This window comes from Asterias rubens, chromosome 2 (genome assembly GCF_902459465.1).
Source record: "Asterias rubens chromosome 2, eAstRub1.3, whole genome shotgun sequence".
Taxonomy (NCBI): Eukaryota; Metazoa; Echinodermata; class Asteroidea; order Forcipulatida; family Asteriidae; genus Asterias; species Asterias rubens.
The window spans coordinates 16161008-16182346 of record NC_047063.1 but is presented as its reverse complement, the minus strand read 5'-3'; the positions used below and the strand labels follow the sequence as shown (position 1 = coordinate 16182346).

The following is a 21339-nucleotide window of genomic DNA, read 5'->3' as shown; positions in this document are numbered from 1 at the left end:
TTCAGAAGGAGTCGTTTACCACAATGTGTTGTACTATCAGCAGCTCTCCATGCTCGTTACCAAGTCAGTTTTTAAATTAATATTTGTTTTGAGTAATTACCAAACGTGTACCTTCCCTTTAAACATGCTTTACATCAAGTGTCATTCGTTTGAAATGTTTTTTTAATGTAAAATCATGTTTGTTTTCATTACAAAATTTGAGGAATGTAGTTGGGTTTCTCTTATTTTCCTTCGATCTGAAAAAATCTTGGTGTATTGGTGTATGACCATACACTCCAATTTAATAGCGTGTTTATTTTCGGTTTGATTAATTTTGCCAAATATTGCCTGTTAATTTTAGAGAGGTGTATTGTACAATAAATAATTTGTGAAAATAATTCGGAGTAATGGAACATCTGTTGTACTTATCTTTGACGCAATATTGCTTAACATAAGTTTATAAGGAATCAATAAATGCTTGCACACAGGTGTATTTTCAGTGGTATTTTCTTTGTCAGAATTTGTGCAGTAATCAGGCATGATATTTTTCCTACTTAATTCTGTTTCCGATTCTTTTACCTTTGAAAAAATACAGAAAAAATGTGAGTAAATATTTATAATTTGTTTTATTATTAAAGCCTACACCATGTGTACTGTAAATCAGCCCTTGTGCTAAAAATAAATTTGCCATCAGGTTTTTTTCTGGATACAATTCTTTTAGAGATGTCACTTCCTAAATAGGCTAACAGAAGCTTCCTAGTATATAAGCTTTTCAAGATTTCCAATAATTATAGAACACCTTTTCCTATTTTCGTTCACACATCAGCTGTCAGCTTCGCTCGTAGAATATTTTGTTCATGCGACACAATAATCACGTTTTTGTGTCAGCAACTGGTCACCTGTGAAGGAAGATCGGTACAATATTAGGTACAGCATGATTTTTTTTTTTTGGGGGGGGGTTGCTAAAACGAGACTGTGACATCTTTAATGAATGTTTTATTGAGTATTGTCAAAGATTTTAACAAAAAATTAATAACATCGCCGTGGGCGTCGCGATCGCAAGTGCATCTTCGCGTGCTATTTAAAGGCAGTGGACACTGTTGGTAATTACTCAAAATAATTATCAGCATGAAACCCTACTTGGTAACGAGTAATGGGGAGAGGTTGATAGTATAAAACATTGTGAGAAACGGCTCCCTCTGAAGTGATGTAGTTTTCGACAAAGAAGTAATTTTACACGAGTTTGGTTTTTGAGACCTCAAGTTTAAAGTTTGAGGTCTGGAAATCAAGCATCTGAAAGCACACAACTTCGTGTGACAAGGGTGTTTTTTCTTTCATAGTTATCTCGCAACTCGGATGACCAATCGAGCTCAAATGTTCACAGGTTTGTTATTTTATGCATATGAGATACACCAAGTGAGAAGACTGGTCTTTGACAATTACCAATAGTGTCCATTGTCTTTAAGTACATGTACATGGAAAAGTAGCCAATCAATTTGGGTTTACAAGGGCCTGTCAGCGAAATAAAAAACACTCTGGCTGGTCACATAAACAATAAGAATAATAATTGCAAAACAGGTGTATAAATACAAGAAGACAAAACAGCAAAAAGAGGTTAATTTCTAAACTATTCTAAAGTATACAGAGCCCGTCAAAGGACTGATAAAGAAGTAGGCCTGAGGGTAAAAATGAAACAAGTAAAAAAGCACGCATACATTTAAACCTTAAAATAAAAAATCTATAACCATAAAACGACAAAAGAAAAGAAAATGAAAATCTATACTTAGGCCTATATTTTGTTTTCTTCCCATAAATTATTTTTCATTTCATCGTACAGCAAATCTGACTATTTGATTTTTATTTTAAACCTGCATGTATATTCCAAGCGGCGTTTAAAGAAATATAAAAATAAAACTAGATTGTATAAAACCTTTTCTTACCGTGTTTCTCGGCAACTTCTGAGCATATTCGTTGAAACTCATTGGACATCTTCAGCTGATCAAAAGCTGGATTCCACCACTCAGCGAGTCGGCTATCTTTACGTATCATAATACCCGCTCCATCGCCACTGCATGATGAGATTGCATCACCAGATGCGATATCAAGATGTTCAGCTAGGTCGAGGGAGTAGATATTGGAGAATACTGCATCAACCTGTTTTGGAAAACAGGTGAAAGATAAAGCATACAATTATTAGCGGCACTGGCACTATTGGTATTTAATCCATATAAATGTTAGCATAAAAGCTTACTTGGTAACGAGCAATGAATGGAGAGCTTTTACTGGTTTAAAATATTGTAAAAACGGCTCCCTCTTCTTCTTAAGTTACGTGTTATTATTATTATTATTATTATTATTATTATTATTTTTTTTTTTTTAGAAAAGAGGTAATTTCTCACTCAATTAATAACAAAATACTTCAGATGAAGCCTTTTATTACGCACCTGAAAGCACACACATTTATGCAACAATGGTGAATTTTTCTTTCATTATCCTCTTGCAACTTCGATGACCAATTGAGTCAAATTTTTCAGAGTCGTTATTTTATGCATGTTGGGATACACCAAGTGAGAATGTTGGTCTTTGACAATTACCAAAGGAGTCCAGCGCCTTAAACAAACAAAATACTAATTTACTATTTTGCCGCATGAAGGTGCTTTCATTTCCAACTTTCCTTACGTCACATTCTGCAATTTTAGTTTTTTTTTACGGTACCTTTACTGTATGTAGGCCTAGCAATACGCTGTGTTCTTGTAACAGTGACAAATAAAACATCAATTTTAAGCCATTGGACACTTACGGTAAACAGTAATGTCCAAGGCCCATACTTCGTGTATCACAACTTCTACACAAAATAACAAACATGTGAAAATTTAGGCTCAATCGGTCATGATCGGAGTCGGGAGAAAATAACGGGAAAACCCACCCTTGTTTCCGCACGTTTCGCCTTGTCATTTATGTGTTTAAAATAACTCGGTAATTCTCGACATCGAGAATTGATATCGTTTTAATGTTTTCTCAAAAAGTGAAGCATTTCATGGAATAATATTTCAAAAGAAGTCTTTCACCATTACCTTCTGTAAACCCTGTATTTGTAAATCTGTGAACCAACTTTCATTTTTTTTCTGTACCGAAAGTGTCAAATGGCTTTAAAACAGTAAAACCAACCCAGTTAAATTTTGCTTTATTTGACTCATTAGTATGATAGTTCACACACGGTCAAACTGCAAAATTGGCGTGTACTGTACCTCCAGATTATTAACTGCTTGTACAACACTCTCGCTGGATATAAAATGCTTAATCCTGCCAGGTGGAAGATCCCCTCCCTATAAAAGTGAAGCAGAGAGGAAATCACTGGTTATTGTTTGACAACAGTACAAAGTGTCATCCAGTATTGGCATCATGGCCCCTCAAGAAATGAAATCATTAAGAAGAAAAGAAGAAAAGCTCACAAACTAATAAAAACCCTTGATCTCAAGGTTACAACTGAAACAAAATCATCAAAACATGTTTAAATAAATACAACAAAATACACCAACAAAGGTTACAACTGAAACAACCGTGATTAAAAAAACATTTGCATTTTGGCAGCATTATGAGGGTAAAGGGTTTATAATCATACACATTATTTCGCAAATTCCCACTGACTGTGCAAGCGCTAACTATTGGATTGGGTGCAAGGTGGTCTAGCTAGCGATCAAACGTGATCGCTTGAGGAGCACAAAACTCACAAGTTCACGCCTAACATGGGCGCAAAACTTGATTAAACGCCCTCACCGTCACTTGTGTCCGTTTAATGCAGTGCTCGTTTGAAGAAAATCCATCAATGAACCCGATGGTCTTGCCGGTTAAGTCGTTAGCCATGAAGTTTCCGGGGTTTCCCTTCTTCACGAAAAACACGCTTTCTTGAGGTTTACGGAATGGTTTAGTGAATGACACAGAGACTGCTCTCTCGTTAGTGCTAAACCAACCTGTTATAAGCAATCAGAAAAGTATTCATATTTGAAACAAAATGCAGATTATGGATAATTCATTATTTTCTTGCAACTTCGAAGACCAATTGAATCAAATTTGCACAGGTTTGTTATTTTGATGATGTTGTGATTCAGCCAGTGAGAATGTCTTTGTCAATTATTAATTGTATTACCAAAAGGTGTCCATTCCTTTATATTCATTATATTCCTAAATTCCTTGTTATTCAAAACCTTTTGGTGGTTCCAAAATGTGTAACAACAAAGCAGTAGACACTTTGACCCAACCTACCAGTACACCCGTCGTACCAACCACTCACAAGCCCCACCCCTGGGCGTGGTCTCTCTCCAACCTTTGACCTGTAGCAATTCTCATATACATCCCACATCAGTCGGCAATTCTTGTTGGCTCGGGCACACACTAGAGGATGTTAGAAAGATTGTTTAAAAAAGGAAGTATAAATCTGTTACAGTCTTTAGGAATAACAATTAATGAGCTATTCCAACAGCTTTATTCCATTATTCCACTTACTGCATCTCTTTGGAACTCCTTGCCTGGTGCATGTTTCCCTCAATCCTACAATCTAGATTGTTTAAAGAGGAATATAATTATTTTCACAATAAATAATTGTTGTTCTTATAGCCCCATAAGAGTGGCTTGTTTTATTGGGCGAACTTGCATTAAACAAATATTATTATTAAACAAATTTCTTAACACAAAAGACTATACACTATTGCCATTTACTACTAAATCTTACCTGCCTCAACGATGTCAACGTGGAAGCCCTCGTACCGTACCAGACAATTCATCGCTGACCGAAATAGAAAGAGAGACAGGAACAAAGTAATTATTTTAATTTATTTATTTAAAGGTATATAGTTTGGGTTACGTAAAAGTTGATTTCCCAGAATTTGCCGAAATATACAGACCGCTATATTGCGGTTTTATTCCTAACACTATAATTGTCTCTTTGTATCTCTATTGTTCTAACTGCATGACGCCCATAATAGCACTTACATATATTCCACCCTGCTGCCATCGTGCCCAATTGCGAACACCCAGATCTTAGAAGCATCCTCTAGATTTTGAAAGAAAAAAGGTATAAAAAAAAGAATCTTTATCACCACACAAATACGCATTACAAAAATATGAACGACAAAGAGTGAGGTTTTTCTCGTTGTTTTATCTGACCTTTTCAGATGATGGCGTGGATGCAAGTTGTCTAATTCAAACTTTGAATGGAGCTTGATAACCATTTCCACTTTACGTAAAGTGAACATCCTCAATGCACACTTTAACCTAGGCTTTGTTGATGTTCTTGTTCATTTATTACGGAATAATCTTTATGGATGATTATCCTAACTTAACAAACGAAAACAAAACCCCTTAAAAAGACATTGATTTACAATGGTGCTATAGGGCACACATTCGGTTACACAAATTAACTGGAATATGAGGTGGTGGTAACATTGAGCGGGACACCAATCACCACAATGTAAACTTAATGTAATTTTGGCTGGTAACCTGTTTCTATAAAGCAAAGTTTCTCTATGATTAGCAAGTTTTTGTGCTTACATTCATTATGAAATTGGTCCCGTGGTCACACATCCACCACTCGCGTTCACGCATGCATACGATAACTACGCCCACCATGCCATTGAATCAATGTTATTGAGAACGTATTTTTTTAACCATACCTGCGACTCCAGTGTTTGCTTGTACCTGACCACCAGCAATTGTCATTGTCCCAGGTCGAGCCAAAGCTATCGCTGAAAACACCAATGCAATAGCAGCCACTACACCAATAAGAACCACAGCTACAGTTTGGAAACGAGGGCTGGATGAAGACATTTTGTTGGACTGAAATAAATCGATGTCCATGCGATCGTAACTTGGCTCACTACTTTGTGTCATACTCTTACTACACACAGTGTCAAAAGGAACGTCAAGTACAAGTACTTTAAAGTGATGTTCACACTTATGAGTGAGCTCGGTTCTTTAGTAAATCCAAGAACAGCAAGTTTAGATATGAAAGAAATTGTAAAAACATGGCTTAATAATGGCAAGTGCAGTCAACCGCGGAAGTGCCAACCCCTCCCCGTTGTAATATTTCGCTGCCATTGAAATGAAGTGCCTTGCTACTTTTTGGCGGTAAATAAGTGTTATGTGCTTGAATGGAAAGCCAGTTATTGCATGCCCCACATACAGTGCCTTGGGCCTAAGCGATATTTGGAGACAAATAACTTTTGATATTTGATCTTGCAGTCGGGTTATGTTATTTCGACACACATAAGTATACACGCAACACGACAGTCTGTTTTGGAATCAAACTTTCTTAAAAAAATATATTCCAGCTAAGAGATATTCTGTCATCTCACAACTTTCTCTTACTATTAAATGTAAATACACTTTACGCTACGTCTTCCAAAACCACGAGGATGGGAATTGCCTGTTCAGGGCAGAAAACATAACCGGAGAGCATGAGTGTAGTAACACTGGGTTGAAAAGGGTTCACAATAATGTAAAAACCTTTCCACAATCATTTATACATTGAGAAATGTTTCCTTTTAACACTTTTAAAACGCTGTCTTCTAAAGCCAAGAGGACTGGCTGGAACTACTTGTTCAGAGCAGAAAACATAACCGGAACACCGCCCCTTTTAAGAGCGTGAGTGGTATAACACTAGCAGTAGGTTGAAAAGGGTTACGGAAAAATGGAAACAACTTTTCAGAATACATAACTTATCCCCACACTTTCTTTTCCAACAAACTTTTCTTAAACTATTGAGAGATTTTGGGAAAAAATGTCATCAAATATAAGATAGCAAGAATTGTCTGAAAAACAAAGGACAACAGGGTGGGTATGGTTTAAGCGCTATTGGGCAAAAATGTTTGTGACAGTTCCAGCGGGAAAAGTTTGGGCGGGGCCTGCAGCCCGGGGCTGCCCTCGATTTTCGGGTTTCTGCTTTCGGTTTTTGTCAGTAATAATATTCAATCGTTACCAGCTGCAAAGCTGTAAGGTAAAACTTTAGGGGCACAAGGGGTCCATTATTTTTTTTTCAGCGGAAACTTCCAGCGAGTTAAAATTGTTAGTTTCAGTTTGCATTTCTGGCAGATTTTCTTGTTAGTATTAGAAACTTTAACTTTAATAAACTAACATTGGGTAAATATGACTGTCAGTATCGCAATACCAGATTTGCTTTCTTTTTATTTAGCAATAGAGAAAAACAATGCCACTGAGACCGAATTGTATGATGTTTCAAAATTAATAATGTGAATGGTATTTAGTCAATAATTATCTCCAAATGTATTTTAAGACAACGTGTTTGCTACTTATTCAAAATAATATTTCTTAGTTTCAATTTTTGTTAAGGCTTATTCAAGTTCATTTCCAGTGGTCAATATAAGGCCTATACCATTTTCATCAACCACAAAAACCCCCAAAGAAAAGTTATCTTATTATGCCATGAATTTTATATGAGAAGTTTTATTTTACAGTAAAAGATCTACTGGAAGATATTTCTCAAGAAGATTAGAATGGATGTTTCATTCTTGTCCAGGACGATAATGTACAATTTACTTTTCATCACAACTTGTCAAATCTTTATATAAAATAGGACCAACTCTATGATACTTTCCAATAAGTTTCAAATCACAAAGAATAATTTATAAACTGTTACTTTGATACTTTTAAAAATAAAAAAAATTGTTTGTCTCCTGATCGTGATATAAAATAAACTTTAAATTATTTATTCCTTATCAGCTTACAAAGTGATCACTTAAAAACAATAATCAGGGAAAAACCAGCAATCACAGAACCCTTGCTTGTTTTCCTTTCAAATTTGTGTTCTAATTGTTTTTTTTTTAGAATAACTAAAATTAAAAATATATAAAAAATGTTCCTCCTACACACCTCAAAACTTCAGTACAGCATTTAAAGTAAGGGTCATACAGGTTGATTTTGTCAAAGTAATGCTGATTTTGGGGCCAAATTGCCACTTAAGATACAATATAAGTCAGCTATAAAAGTTTCAACTGAAAACAGTATCTTCTTGTTGAAAAAAAAAGAAGCAAAACAAATGTCACAGTATTTTCATCAAGAACACTGAATCTATCCACGTTAATCTTGGTGGCAGCTGGTACCAATCGCATCTCCAGGCGCAGCATTCACAAACGGACACCCACAAATTTGAATCTCTTTTGAGATTCCATTTTTTTTTATATACCTTTATTGATTTAAAATCAACAGGGGAGTTTCCAGACAGAATAGTTTCACAGAATGCTTAATACCATTATCATCTTCGTGACAGGTAAGCTTTCCAATGAAAGTTACAGAATTTTGTTTGTAGGGTCATTACCAAAGTACGACCCTACCTTGAAATGGTAGCCTTAAAGGTACAGCAGCCGAGTAACCCGTCCTAACTTAGGATGGGTTCAATGCGTTCTATGTATTTGGATACGGAACTGAACCCATCCTAAGGCCTAAGATTAATCGTAAGTGAGGAAGAGTTTGGTGAAATCGACGGCTGGACACTTTAATTGGTAGCCTTAAAGGCACTGGACACTTTTAGTTATTGTCAAAGATCAGTATTCTCACTTGGTGTATCCAAACAATTTTGGACATAAAATAACAAATCTGTGAAACTTTGGACTCAGTTTGTTATCGAAGTTCCACGAGAGAATAATGATAGAAAAAAAACCCTTATTGCACAAGTATGTGTGCTTTTAGATGCCTAGAGTCTTTTAATATTTGAGTGGGAAATTACCTCTTGCTCAAAAATTATGTTACTTCAGAGGGAGCCATTTCCCACAATGTTTTATACTATCAACAGCTCAACTCCATTGCTCATTTACCAAGCCTAACAATTATTTTGAGCAATTCTGTCCAGTGCCTTTAATGAATGCTCATTTCGTCTCTGTAGGACCATCTTTTGGAGCAGTTTTCTTCTTGCTGATCTTCCTTCGTTTCGTCTTCAGAATATTATAGTCACCATGCTTGACGTATCTCCCCGATACAAACGGAATGAAGAATGCTCTGAAGAACTGATGAGACCTGAGAAATAATGGTCCACAGAAGTTGTTTACATAATAGTTATTAATAACTTTTGTATTGCCCTCTCTCCAGGACCAGCCTGTTCGGGGGCGCACAACATTAAAAATTGCACAAGAAAATTACATACATGTAGTAAACAGTTTAAGAAAAGTACACCAGTAACCAAGATAAGCACAATATAAATCAAAGCCTTACAGCTTTACATAGCCTTACATAACCTTACATAGCCTTACTAAGCCTAACATAGGGTAGAAATTAATTGATACAAGCATGGTATTTGGTCCTTGGAAAAAAGCAGGTACACACTGAACAGGCCGTTATAGACTGTTCAGGCTATTTTTTATCACACATTTTCTGATTTTTCTCAGGGCAAAAAAAAAAACGGAGCCAATGAGACCTGAGGAATAATGATTCCAAAATATGTTTTACGTAGGACAGAAATTAATTGATACAGGCATGGTATTAAAGTGTCACGGCCGAGTGGTTAAGAGCATCCAATTCAAGTTCTGGTGCTAATTCACCGGAGTGTGGGTTCGAATCCCGGTCGTGACACTTGTGTCCTTGAGCAAGATACTTTGCTATAATTGCTTCTCTTCACCCAGGGGTATAAATGGGTACCTGCGAGGGTAGAGGTTGATATTGTGAATGAAAAAGCCTTTGGAGCGATATAAACTGTTGCCCAGGTTGTAAACTCCCAAGGGAGCTAAGAAACGTTAAAAAAAGGGATGTTATTGGCCCTATGACCAGGGCACTAATGTAAATCGCATTGATGTGGTTATTGTGAAATGCGTTGTATAAGAATTGGTAATTATTATTATTATTTGGTCCTTGGAAAAAAGCAGGGACATTTAACTGAGTTCAAGCGCTGACCTACATGTACACATTGCATATGCTCTTATAGACTTTTCAGACTATTCAATCACAAATTTTCAGATTTTTCCCAGGGGAAAAAAAAATAATCAGAAATCAGACTTAAGTAAGAAGAATATCAAGCCTGTTGATAGAAACTACTGGGTGAACAAAGAAAACATTTACAAGAATGGAATGTGCATCAACAGCCTCAGGATTTACGTGCCAGTGCTCCGTCAACTGAGACCTATTTTTATCTGCTCAGTTGACATTGTGATTTATTAGTTGAAGAATTATTCACAGGACTAAATAGGATTAGCTGTCTCAAACTGCTTCCCACCGGAAAGGAACTATGGAATAACTGCAGAAAAATACTTAATTGCCCGGCTTTTCGAGCCGAAGGCTAAATGGCAACACAACACAACGCACAAAACAGGTATAAAAGCATGAAAGAAGCAGTCAAACAACTCTCTCTCTTTCTCTCTATTCATGTATTTACACTAGACTGCTTCTGTGATAATTGCATACAATGTGTATGCGTGTTGTGTTGTCATTTTAGACTTCATTTAAAGATTTATAAAATCACAGAAAAAAAAAGGCTTTCACCATAGGTTTTTCTTTGTGCTTTAAACCTGCCCCTATTCATGTATTTCCACTAGACTGCTTCTGTGACAATTGTAAACAATGTATGTTTATGTGTGTTGTGTTGTCATTTACACTTTGAGAAAGACTCTGTTATGGTTGATTTTTTGCACTTATTCAGTGGAAGATTTATGAAAACACAGTAATTGCCCCTCTCTCTCCCCTAATGTATTTTCACTTGACTGCTTCTATTATACCTGTATTCCTATTTATGTATTGTGTTGTTATTTAGCCAAGGATATTGCTTGGTACCTTTGTGAATCTAGATACGGCATGCTACCAACGATCTCCCATTCATCTTCTCTGCGGGAGTAGCGAGGTTCTCTCAGTGTTTCTTGGGGTAGGTCCAGATCAATCAGGTAATGGCATTTTGAAATGTCAAGCTGAAACAAAACAAAATAATACAAACATTTCACATCAGGGAATTAATCGATTGTTTGATCATTGACTTGAAAGCAAATTAATTTAAATTGTTAACAAGAACATTAATTTGTTTTCCCTTTTTTTAAAGATAAGTAGACATTTCTAACCAGGTTTGAATTTTACAGAGCTGCTTAAGATAATCTAAGCACCAAAAATTTTACAGAAAGTTGCTCTGTTTCTGCTGCAGGGGGTTCCATTACATTAATAATAATAACGATAATAAAAAATAGCAGTAAAACACATTAATATATGATGAAACCAGTATAAAAAATGATGCAATAAAACAACAAGGCAATAAAACATCTGAACAATAAGTTAAAGGCACTAGGCACTTTTGGTAATTACTCAAAACAATCGTTAGCATAAAAACTAGCAATGGGTAGAGGTTGGTAGTATAAAACATTGTGAGAAACTGCTACCTCTGAAGTAAAGTAGTTTTTTAGAAAGAGACTGTCTCTCACTCATATAACAAAAGAATTCAGCTGAAGTCTTTTGTTATGCATCTGAAAACGCAACAAGGGTGTTTTTTCTTTCATTTTTCACCTGCAATTTCGATGACCAATTGGCCCAAATTTTCACAGATTTGTTATTTTATTCATATGTTGGGATACACCAAGTGAGAAAACTGGTTTTGACAATCACAGTGCCATTAAGTTAGAAAAATGCTTCCCTTGAGAGATGTTGATCCGGCTATCAACTGAAGTACTCACATATCTAGATGTTTCTTCCAGGTTAAATTCATTCATATCTGTTGGAATGATTCTAGTTGCATCTTCTCCTGGCCCATATTGCTTAGGTAGTTGACCTCTGAACTCAGACTCAATGAACTGTAACCTCCAGCTGAAATTGAATGGGTGGATCTTGGTTCAAAATTGTGTTTTCCCCTGAATGTCTCCATGCAGGCCAAAAAAACAGGACCAAAACAATGTGTCCCGTGTGTCAATGGTACTCTGCTTTGATGCTTAACCTTAGCAGAGTCCAAGCAGACCTGCTGAATTAGCAGGTTAAATTGACCATGAATTTTATGTATGCCTTGATTGCTTCTAGAATTTGTACTTAAAAAACCAAGAACTTATTTACATGTATATATTATTAAATGCATGGCATTAGCAATCTTTTAGGCTGAGCACTGCTAGGGTTGGGGGTGTAATTTACAGAATGTTTGTTCCAATCCTGGCCTGGTGAATCGCAACACTTGTGTCCTTGAGCAAGGCACTTTATAATTGCTTCTCTCCACACAGGAGATAACCATAGAGGTTGACCAACTCAACAAGAAGGGTTGAGTAAAAAGCTTCATAAAAGATACAACACAAGGAAAAATGCTTTCTTACTTGTCAGGAAGGAAGAAGCTACTTGGGAATCGATACCACTCCTTACCAACGCAGACATTGACGGGCCGATCAGGGGGTAATGTATGTATTGCTTTATCATCAGCTATACTACCTAGAAGAGGGTAGACATCCAGAGGGGTGTGGTAACCTGTCAAAGCAAACAAACTACCAGTTACAAGTCTGGAGACGTTATTATTTTGTCAAAATAGGTGTTATTTTTAGCAAAGATTAACCTACCCTACCAAAGTGCCAGCACCAGTGTGATTTGATCAAGTAAAATGAGTCTGGTGGGAGTATAATCAGATGAGGTTTGCGGTAGCACCAAGTGTAAATCTAGAGTTGTCAACTATCGGTTCTTTTCAGAACCAACAGAACCAGCACTAATCAAAAGAGTTATACACATGGTGTTACTATAAACCTCACCTGAATAAAGAAAAATGTTTGGTTTTACCCATACACTGATGTGTGTAAGCACTGTATACTCTGTACTTTCCTGAATTCTGCAAAAAAAAAAAAACAGGGTGGGATTCGAACCCACGACCTTTGCCATTCTACAGCAGTGTCTTACCAACTAGACCCCCCAAATTGCCCTGTAGCTGGAGGCAGCTCAAATCCTTTATTTTAGCAACGGGTATCGCAATGATTTAATAGATGTTAAATTTGCATCTGCGAGAAAGAACATTTTTTGATTTACCAAAACACTGATGTGTGTTTGCACTGAATACTCAGTACTTTCCCGATTTCTGCTAGAAAACAATTTTTAAAATTTCTTTTTTACTTGGTTGGGAATAAATAAATTAAAATGATGTCTTACCAAAGAAGAGTGCGGCTGATCTTGATAGAGAAAGTACAGTAAATAACACAGCAACAGTAGCTGCCAGCCAGTTTGAAGACCATGTGTAATGTTGGGGTTTGTATGGAGTGAAGAGATGATGGTACAGTTTCTAGTGGTAAAGAAATTATAGAATGTTTTAAAGTTAGTTTGAAGAAATTAACCAAACTCCTTGGGTGTTAAATGATAACAATTAAATTTGATATAGCGTACATTACCAAATAATCTCAATGCACTTTTCAGTTACAATACTAAACAAATTTAATATTTAGAATTATAACTCGAATACGTTAAAAGGAAATGAAAAATACAGGACTTGCAATCTAAATTAAATATGATAATATATATAAAATAAAATAATAAAAAAAATTAAAAAAGAAGCTCAGCTAGCCGTGTCAGGTTTATCAATTTAATGCACACTACGGTTGCTAAATACATTGAGTCTACAAGAAACAGTACAATTCAATATAACACTTTTTGTCACTGCATAGAAAATTCCTTTGGCCCTGAACAAACAAATATAAATACCAACGTTAAAAACAGGCTAAACGGTACAATAGAAAAAGAACATAGGCCTAAATAGAAAGTTTCAAAGTAAACCTTCATAGAATGATTTGTTTACACATAAACACACCAATATAAAATACCAATGGTAAAAAGTGATACAATAGAGAAAGAGTAAAGACCTAAATAGAAAGTTAAAAAGTAAACTTCCATAGCAAGATAAAAGGGCAGATACTGATATATACAACAACAACTGCACAATAGTAAAAAGGTATAATAACCACAGTGGGGTTTGAACCTAAATGAGATGAGTAAGTTTTAGAAAACCAAACGTCTAGAACTGGTTGATGATTTCCTCACCTGTATGGAAGACATTGTAATGGCCGCTCCTAAGATGAAGAATGGGTAGATGGGAAACAGAAATCTCTCCTCCTAAATTCAAACGCAGAGAAACAGAATGTCATGCATCAAAGAAAATAACTTTGCAATTAGAACATTCAATAACTTACCATGGTTTAACTATGAAACTGCATCATATTGTTAGCCAGAGATTCAAAGAGTGATAGGTTTTGCTTTTATTTTTTTTAGTGACTGGCTAGCAACACCAGCCAGTTTGTCATTGCACAAGCATGTTAGCTTTTTCACTGGTTCGATGATTATCATCGCACGACTGACTACAAAGTGGCTTTCACAGCTTTACAAAATGGCCTGGTAGTTGATGCAAGAATAACATCTTGTTGATTGGTTTTTCCCAACCCAAATTACAAAGATTTACCTGTGTGTTATTTCTATCAAAAAAAAAAAAAAAAAAAAAAAATCAAAAATCAAAAATGTCATCCATTGTAGAGAGTATTTCAATTGTTGAAAGATGCAACATTCCATTCACCTCGGCTTTGGCTCGCTGAACAATTCATATAAACATATTCCCACCGTTGCACATGTTAAACATTAACGATTCACAAACATTCCATGCATTATACAGCACCTTGTGAGCTTGACCGAAGAAGACAACAATCCAGAGGTACATGGGCATCAGTGTCAACCAGTGGGGTAGAGGCTCAGAACTAGCAAACGGCCGACCCTTCACGTACCAGTTCACTGCAAACTAAATCAGACATACAAAAATACCAAATTAAAAACCTTGGTAATTGTCAATCAAATGTTGGTCCTTGTCAAAGATAAGTGTTGGTTGAATAAAGAAAGAAACATTATCAAATAGAGGTGGCATTGAGCCTTGATCAACTATAACAATCAGCTTTTTAGTTAATGAAAAGTAATCTTTTAGAGCGGAGCCTACATTTAAGTCACTTTTAAAATTATTGCCCAACATGTTCCATAAGTTCAAAGAACACAGAAAAATGGCATCGGAAACTTACTGAAAAAGGAAGAGCCGCCAGAGCCATGAAAAAAGCTACGTTGAAATTTAGGAATCCATTGATGAAGTAGAAATGAAACGGCTCCACACCTGTCATACAAAACAAATCAATTATTACAGTAAGTTAAAGCAATAATTTGGAGCCATAAGAAGTCATGGAAATTCAAACACAAATTTAAAAGTTTGCTTCAATAATTTTGTCTTTTGGACACAACAGCCCTAGTTCATAAAGCTGCTCAAAAAAGAATGGCTGTCAACATACATGTGTGGCTTAGATAGATAGCTCAGCTGGTTGAGCACTGGCAAGCAAATCTGCAGGTTTCAATCCCATTGTAGCAAATACCTCATAGGAATGTACATGTATAAGCTTACCGTATAAATTTGCACCATGGTCGCTAAACACGTTGTACATGACGATGTTGAGAGGTGCAATAACAAGTTTACCAAACATTGTTGAATCAATCCAAACCAAGGGAACCTTTAAAGAACAAAAGAAAAACTCAATCGAGAAAAATACTGCAGTCAAGTGACGCAACACTTTACACCATGGGGAAAAAATGACACAAAGCAAGAGAAATCATCCAAGCTGTGACATTTGGGTTTCAATCTTGCTACATGGTTTATAAAGCTCTCCTGAAGAAAAACTTCCAGTACAAAGTTGAAACTTGATTTCTAATCGACAGCTTTTGAGGAGAAAGTCGTAAAAGTCGTTCATGTTATTCATTAATCTATTTAACACAAACAACAATTTTTAAAATTGATTTAGCAAACAACAATTTTTAAAATTGATTTAGCAACTGCTGAGGAACTTGAGCTCATTTTTTATTTAGCATTCTATTTAAGCCTGTGTGCTATTTTTGTTTTTGTGTGACTTTCGACTACACCACAAACAAGTTAAAAATAAATATAATGAAATTTATCACCATGGAGGAATCCTTCCTTCATGATCATACTGACAAATAATTTTGTAATTAATCCGTGGTATCCTATTGTTAACATTTCTAAGCCAGTGGGTTTTACAATTATTTTTGTTAATGTGTAAAACCGTTTTTAAACATACTTATTTTTCACTGTCCAACGGGCTATCAGTTTTTGGTGACTTCGGTGGCCCAAAGACATTTCACTTATCTCGGGCCAGCGGGCCAATTTCAACTCCTGCTAATTTCAACTCCTGTAATGTAAATTAGAAACAGAGCATCTTAGACTTACCAATATGAAGACCAATGCCACCAAGCACCACCTCATAAATGTTGCAAGTCGTTTTTGTCGAATCAAGATATCAATTGCTATGGGAATTCTGCACAACAAATAAACAAACACAAGCATTCAAACTTCAATTTATAAACATCGGTGACAGTTTATCCATTCTAATTGGTCGACAGGAGATCATGTAGCCATGTTTAAACATACATGATGTAAACATACAGGCCTAAAAATAAATCCACGGTGCCCAGAGCAATTGCCGTGGTGCTCTGTGCTTTTGCAGTGCTGCCCTGTGCAAAGTTCTCGCACAAATTAAAAATTTTCCTCAGAGAAATGTCCCTTGCCAGAAGAAAATTGCTGAGCCCCTTCAAGAGAGAAGTTCAAGGCTTGATTATGGTGAGGAGTGTTTAAACATGGCCTGAGGAAATAGAGTCAACAGAGGGCGCTATCAGATTATTGTGTGTAGCGAACACATTTCCCGCCCCAATCAGAATTGAGGATGCAAGTTTGCTTTAAGATAAAATATGCACTCACCCTAAGGCTCCTGCAAATGGCCATCCAACCAGCGCACTGACTGCTGTACCTAATATAGCAACCTGTTAAAAGAAAAGGGTTTATACTTCTCAGAGCATATTTGAGTTTACAATGAAAAAAATTAACGAACAGCCTTTTTTGGATTCACTGAGGAAGTTGAACTGAAGACAATAGACCTTATGCACATGACGTCATTTCAGTAGGGCGCCCTCACCTAGAGGTCAAAAGGAGGTTGTTCATTGGCCAATCCTGTGCACCGCGCGTACAAATCTGTGCGTTTCGATTGTTTCGTCACCGTTTTTCCACTAAGATGGCCGCTGGATGACGTCAATGCATAAGGTCTATTATGGCTAATGTTTGTTAAGCTCCAATCATACGTATAAGTGTAAGGGCAAAAAAAAACACCAATATTCATAATTAAATTAATGAAAACTGAAATGACTTACTGGGTAATTGTCCAAGTACCATCCTGCCATAGATACCATTGTCATGTACATAGAGAAACTGCTAGGCAGGAAAGCTGTCAAAGAAAATGAGGAAACCATTAGTGGTATGATGTGATGTCAAAATGCAGGGGCTAGAGTAGTTTTCATGTGGGGTGACCGTCCGTGTACATTAATTTTGGACGGTATGTTCAGCAATAGGTAAGAGGCAATAAGGACAGAAGAGGGAAGACTATTCCCCAGAGGATTTGTAAATGGATAACACTGGCGCGGGGAGAAACAGACGATGAGCCATCTCCTGTCTCCATTCACCTGTCACAGCCAATGACCTTTCCGCTGCAAACGGCATTGCCATCCTGTGTGCGGACCTCTAGAGGGACAGGAAGGACACGATGAAGAAAATTACAGTGCGAGTCTCGGGCGTATAGGAACGAGAATACAAGTCAAACAAAACATATATGTTCTGAAATCAAATCTCGGAACAACGATCAAACAGCAAAGGCATGGAAGGAAACTTAAACGCCGACCCCTGAATCATGAACCATATGAATCGCAGCATGATTTAGCACACTCTTTATACAGCAGAGGATATGTACAACAAGATTCACATTTGAGAGTCAGTAATGAGAATAAGAGTCTGTTCTTTGACTCACCTGCACTGGATATAAACATGCCTGTACTGAACAGAGAGAAACATAACGTCAGACGTCCAACGCTTGCCCCAAAATTCTTGCAGACTCCCCTGGGAATTAAAAGATAAAAAACAAAGAAAGTTCACAGGACACTGTTGGTAATTACTCAAAATGATTGTTAGTATAAAAACTTACTTGGTAAAGAGCAATGGAGAGCTGTTGATAGCATAAAACATTGTGAGAAACAACTTCCTCTGAAGTAATGTAGTTTTGGAGACAGGGGTAATTTCACACTCAAAGACTGCAAATAAATTTGATGACCAATTTAGTCCAAACTTTCACAGATTTGTTATTTTATGCATATGTTGGGATACACAAAGTGAGAAGACTGGTCTTTGACAATTACCAAAGGTGTCCACTCCAGTGCCTTTAACAAGTAAATAGTAAATAACAATAATTTTTGTTTAATATAGCGCTTTATCTATAGATGTCTCAAAGTATTTATGGTTATATTTTAACAGCTTTTTAAAGTTTTTGAAGTATTAATTCGGGTAAAAGGGACTGAATTTGACTAAATTATGAGTGCAAAACCCCATTCTTACCGATAGAAGTACAACTCACATAAGGCACAGCACAAACCCAGCACACATCGAGTGAAATAAAATACAAGGATCTGAAATTAAATGAAAAATTTCCGATAACAAAGTCTTGGTACCCGTGCACAGTATAATTGTGTTGATGCAATAATTAACCGTTAACAACTTTTCAAAAATCACTGTAACCTCATTTGACTGGTGGTGATCACTACCACTAAGAACGACTCATTACAAGTTTAAAAACTAGTTTCCAAAACTTCCTGGGGGTTAAACAAAACTCAGTTTTATTATCCTGGTAGGCTGTGTAAAGAGCTACATGTACTATGTGTTTAGCACACGGCCTGCCTTTTTCAACATGAGCCGCTTTGTAGGGTAGAAAGACTTGCTATTTTTCCCCAGTGACATAAAGGACTCTACCTGTTGCAAAAGGAGTTCATCACAAAATTGAACTAGACATTTCTCTTGCTTTTTAAAATCTTTTGTACAAAAAGCAGCAGACATTTCCCTTCCTTGTTGAATGGTCAGACTTTAGAAAAGACAAAGTCACCTGTACAAACCTTATTAGCAGCAAGTATTTGAGCATGCAGTCTTCCAGGCAATGCATGTAGAAGTAGATACGCATAAGAACGAATCGCATAGGCTGGGGAATACTCCCATGTCTGAAATCCTTGTCCATAAATTATATAATGAGTCTGCAAGAAATACAAACAAGGAAATTGGATTTAGTAATTGTTGACATTAGATTTAATAAATGTATTTGCATCTCACTTTTTAAATGCGAAGTTCAACTTTACACTCAAAGTAGACAGTGAAATATATTGTAAATAGGCTAATAAAATGTTTATTTTAAGCAATATCAATACCCGAGTAATATTGCCTGTGGATTGTTTTTTTACAGGGAAAAGTTCTTGGGAAAGCACCAAGTGCTTAACACACATTGATGTACACGTATGGAGAAAAAAAAGAGTACAATTTTATCATAAAAAAACAAAAACCCAAAACAAATTTAAATTTACATTCCATTCAGAAATGATGTAAGACAGCTCGGGGGGGGGGGGGGGGGGGGGTTGCCTTTTCATACATTGCATCAACACTCTGCCAACATCAAATACTATATTTTTATAACAGGTTAATGAAATTGATCTCTGCTTAAGCAATGCCCACTGGAATGGTGCCCTTTACATTTTGTGACTATATTTTGTATTGAATGATTGATTGATTGATTTGTTGTGTGTATTCAAGTTGGTACAGGCCCATCTAATGTTTGGAGCTTTGAGAGTTTCTCAAATTGGCCTTGGTGCTCCATCAAACATCTTCATTAGGCTTCAACTTTTTCCAATGGAAGTGCCCTTTTCAAAATAAAAATGGCCATTGCCTCTCAAGGATGAAAATCAAGGACACCAGCTGATTTCACAACACTTTACACAACTGTGTAACGTTTATGGCGCAAGTTGAGCCATAAACGTAGCACAGGTGGACTTACGCAGTTGTGTAAAGTTTTGTGAAATCAGCTGCTATAACACTAACTTACAGGTTCCCAATAGTTGAATGTCTCATCACAGTCAGATATGTTGCTGAGTAGAGCTGCACAGAAACGAGCAGATATAAGAATCTTGAGGGCAGTAGAGGCTTGTGGTGTCCAGCAGTACAGACTATCTGGTGATACCTTGGGTGCACTAAATAATCAAAGATGACATGATGAAAGTCATTAATAATAATAATAACAATAACAGCACCATATATCCAGAAGCTATGGAGGTGTAAAAAAAATCAATGCTACTAAAATAAAAAAGACTTGTGAAAATGATCAAACCAAACATACAGTAATGTGTATACTTAAAAACTCAGATACTGGGGTGCTGTACTCCTTTTTTTTTCGAAATTGGTCATTCTCGGCCGTACAAAAAAAAGGATGACTGATAATGATATGGATAATGACAAATTTCTGGAAAAAGGAGCCTACAGCGTCCCCGTAACTGGGTCTAGAGCAGACTTAAATTGAAAGCAACAGCAGCACTATCAATATCAATATCATGACTATATTATTTGTCAGTTTGTAATTTATTATAATTAATATTATTTAAAAAGCAATTAGTGAAATAACACACAAAAGTAGCTTTTAACGTCAAAAATAATATTGAATTGAAAGAAAAGCAAAATAGTATAGTATACAAATAACATCTCACCATCAGTCTCACCATTTGCATTTCCATTTGTTCATCTTTCTTTTATTAATTAATTAATTAACTAATTAATTAAATATCATTATCAAAGACAAGGGAATTAGTCATGAACAAAAATAACAAAACAGGTATTTGCCATGTTTACACCGTAAAACACAGCGACATTTATGAGCCCCACTTTTGTGGCAGCCAACTCTGAATTCAGGATTCACAAAAACAAAAGTGGGACTAATTAATACAACATTAATATTTTTAATAACATCACTAAAAATAAACAAATAAATGCAAGGTTCTGTCCGGAAAGTAGGCAACAATATTGCTTGTAAACTTACTTCTCCCACGTGTTTGTTACTGGTACATCCCTTTTCGGTCCACTGGACTTCCCTCTACTCCTATTACTTGACTTCATGTTTTCATGTGTTTAAAAATGCTTAACTTTTCGATCCAAAAGAGGGAGCTCAGTCGACTGTAAAATCCACACCATCCTTCAGTTCCTTGTTCTTCTTGAAAGTTCATGAGCTCTTTATAACTTGCCACTTGAGGGCGCTCGCTGTAAAATAAACTCAGAGCCGTATATTGGGAACTCAGAGAATAAACTTTGATGCTGCCATTCACCATATCACCATTCGTAACTCAGAGACCTATACATTGGTAATTTTTCATTCAATTGATGTTACTCAAGGTTTTTTCCTCAGTCAGCACAATTTGACACAACAAAATAATAAGGCGACTTGTACAACTTTAAACCACAAATCAACACCAACTATGTGGTCTTTACCCAGTCGCCGC

At 36.2% G+C, this 21339-nt stretch overlaps 1 protein-coding gene and 1 pseudogene across 1 annotated transcript; both read right to left on the bottom strand.

Moving 5' to 3' along the window:
- Window positions 1-50: 50 nt before the first annotated feature.
- On the bottom strand, window positions 51-5967 carry LOC117306924 (annotated as a pseudogene).
- Window positions 5968-8710: 2743 nt separating this feature from the next.
- On the bottom strand, window positions 8711-21065 carry LOC117306803 (alpha-1,2-mannosyltransferase ALG9-like). Its single transcript, XM_033791323.1, has 17 exons — window positions 20883-21065; window positions 19899-20043; window positions 18925-19059; window positions 18374-18444; window positions 17793-17881; window positions 17143-17216; window positions 16697-16758; window positions 16169-16256; window positions 15332-15437; window positions 14961-15049; window positions 14570-14689; window positions 13945-14016; window positions 13063-13192; window positions 12249-12396; window positions 11628-11757; window positions 10747-10877; window positions 8711-9003 (listed from the first exon to the last, which is right to left on the bottom strand). The coding sequence occupies exons 1-17, from the start codon at window positions 20957-20959 to the stop codon at window positions 8856-8858; spliced, it is 1815 nt and encodes a 604-aa protein (XP_033647214.1). The 5' UTR covers window positions 20960-21065; the 3' UTR covers window positions 8711-8855.
- Between the last annotated feature and the right edge of the window lie 274 nt (window positions 21066-21339).

Excerpts from the sequence above, each read along its gene's own strand:
- LOC117306803 (XM_033791323.1), bottom strand. The coding sequence starts at position 20,959 with ATGAAGTCAAGTAATAGGAGTAGAGGGAAGTCCAGTGGACCGAAAAGG. Across the intron at positions 16,257-16,696 it reads CCATTTGCAGGAGCCTTAGG|AATTCCCATAGCAATTGATA; the intron begins GTGAGTGCATAT and ends TTTGTTGTGCAG. Across the intron at positions 14,017-14,569 it reads TCTTCGGTCAAGCTCACAAG|GAGGAGAGATTTCTGTTTCC; the intron begins GTGCTGTATAAT and ends GTTTGAATTTAG.